Raw genomic sequence first — 1,614 nt, 5'->3', positions numbered from 1 at the left:
TGCCTTCTTCAATAGAAAATTCAAACTAGCGAACCTGATCTCATCATCTGGTAAAGAACAACAGAAATAGAATACCAGAGAAAGTTAACCTGTTTCTGTCAGTAGTTTTTTACTTTTATTTTTATTTTATTTTTCAACGTTGCCGGTTGGCACGGCAGAGTTTCTAATTTCTTCAATAAACACCTCCCTTGGTTGCTTCCATGGAAATAATTTAATAGCACACGAGACCACACCCTCCGTTCTCCCACATATAAATCCCATGAGGTTGTCTCACTCCAGCAATACATTGATCAAACATACTATAATTCATTTCAGTACCAGAACACTCTAAATCAAAATAAAGAAAATGGCTAGTTGGTCAGCTGAAAATGCCACCAAAGCTTATTTCTATGCCTTGAAAATGGTAAGCAATGATCTCCTCCAAAACAAAATCCTTATGTTTTCTACGAAGTTTTTCTATTTTATTTATTTTTTCCTGATTTTGGGTGCTATTTGTTTATAGGGTAAAAGAGACAAGGAGCTTGATGCATCTGAGTTTATATCAGCCCTTGCTGCAGGGAACAGTGCAAAACTCATGGTGATAGCGTCAGCTAGCATCGATGGATCCACCACGCTGTCACTTGTAGCAGCTGCACATCAAACAGGTGGCAATGTAGTCTGTATTTTACCTACAAAATCCAACCTTAGTGCATCAAAAAACGCTCTGGGACCTTATGCAGATTGTGTCAAGTTTGTCATGGGAGATGCCAAGACCCTATTACCAAAGGACTACAAAGGTGCAGATTTTGTACTTGTGGATTGTGATCTTGATGATTGTAAGGAGGTTCTTAGAGCTTCACAGGAGTGTTCAAAACATGGAAAGGGGCTTGTAGTAGGGTATAACGCCTTTCATAAGGGATCGTCATGGTCTTGTGAGTTTAAGACTCGGTTTTTACCCATTGGGGAGGGGCTGCTTGTTACCGGAAAAGACTCAGCTGGTAAGGGTACTGGTGGCGGACATGGACATGGGCATGGAAAAAGAAGTAAATGGGTCACTAAGGTTGACAAGTGCACCGGTGAAGAGCATGTTTATAGGGTCACTTCCCCACGGCAAGAGATTGAAGCTTGAGCCATATTTTGGTCCGCCGAGCAGAATTATCAAGGTGCCTAAATGGGGATGTAGATTTTCTTTCTTCTTCTTCTTCTTTTTTGTGGTTAGAAAGAAGATCAGTTTCAAACTTGAAGCCTCAAGATGTAGATGTTAGTTGAGCTTCTTATCTTTCTAGGAATCTTTATCAACTCCGGATTGATTTGATGTAAATAGCACATGGCATGTAACAAGCATCTGGCTTCATGTTTTTTAAGTAGTTGGATGTTCTCAATAAATTTCATGTGTTTTCCCAGGTTTCCGTATATGATTAAGAACGGCTTCATTTAAATTTTATGAACAGGCAAAAATACTGTAGAAAATCCAAGTTTAATCTATAGAGCAATAATCATGAATGCAGCAGACACTCTGACTGTGATGCGACCTGAACTCTATAATTGGAATTGAAAGAGAAATCAGGAAGATAAAAAAAAAAAACAAGAAGGATTTCATACTGATATTTTCACACAAGGAGATTAAAAAGTTCG

General features: G+C 38.7%; 1 protein-coding gene across 1 annotated transcript; it reads left to right on the top strand.

Moving 5' to 3' along the window:
• LOC7488899 (uncharacterized) lies at positions 1–1,382 on the top strand. The gene is made up of 2 exons (XM_002320684.4): positions 1–403; positions 503–1,382. Exons 1-2 carry the CDS (start codon positions 347–349, stop codon positions 1,106–1,108), a joined length of 663 nt encoding a protein of 220 aa, XP_002320720.1. The 5' UTR covers positions 1–346; the 3' UTR covers positions 1,109–1,382.
• The last annotated feature ends 232 nt before the right edge of the window (positions 1,383–1,614 follow it).

The sequence above is a fragment of the Populus trichocarpa genome, chromosome 14, assembly GCF_000002775.5.
Source record: "Populus trichocarpa isolate Nisqually-1 chromosome 14, P.trichocarpa_v4.1, whole genome shotgun sequence".
Classification (NCBI taxonomy): Eukaryota; Viridiplantae; Streptophyta; class Magnoliopsida; order Malpighiales; family Salicaceae; genus Populus; species Populus trichocarpa.
This window is presented reverse-complemented; position numbering and strand designations above follow the sequence as displayed.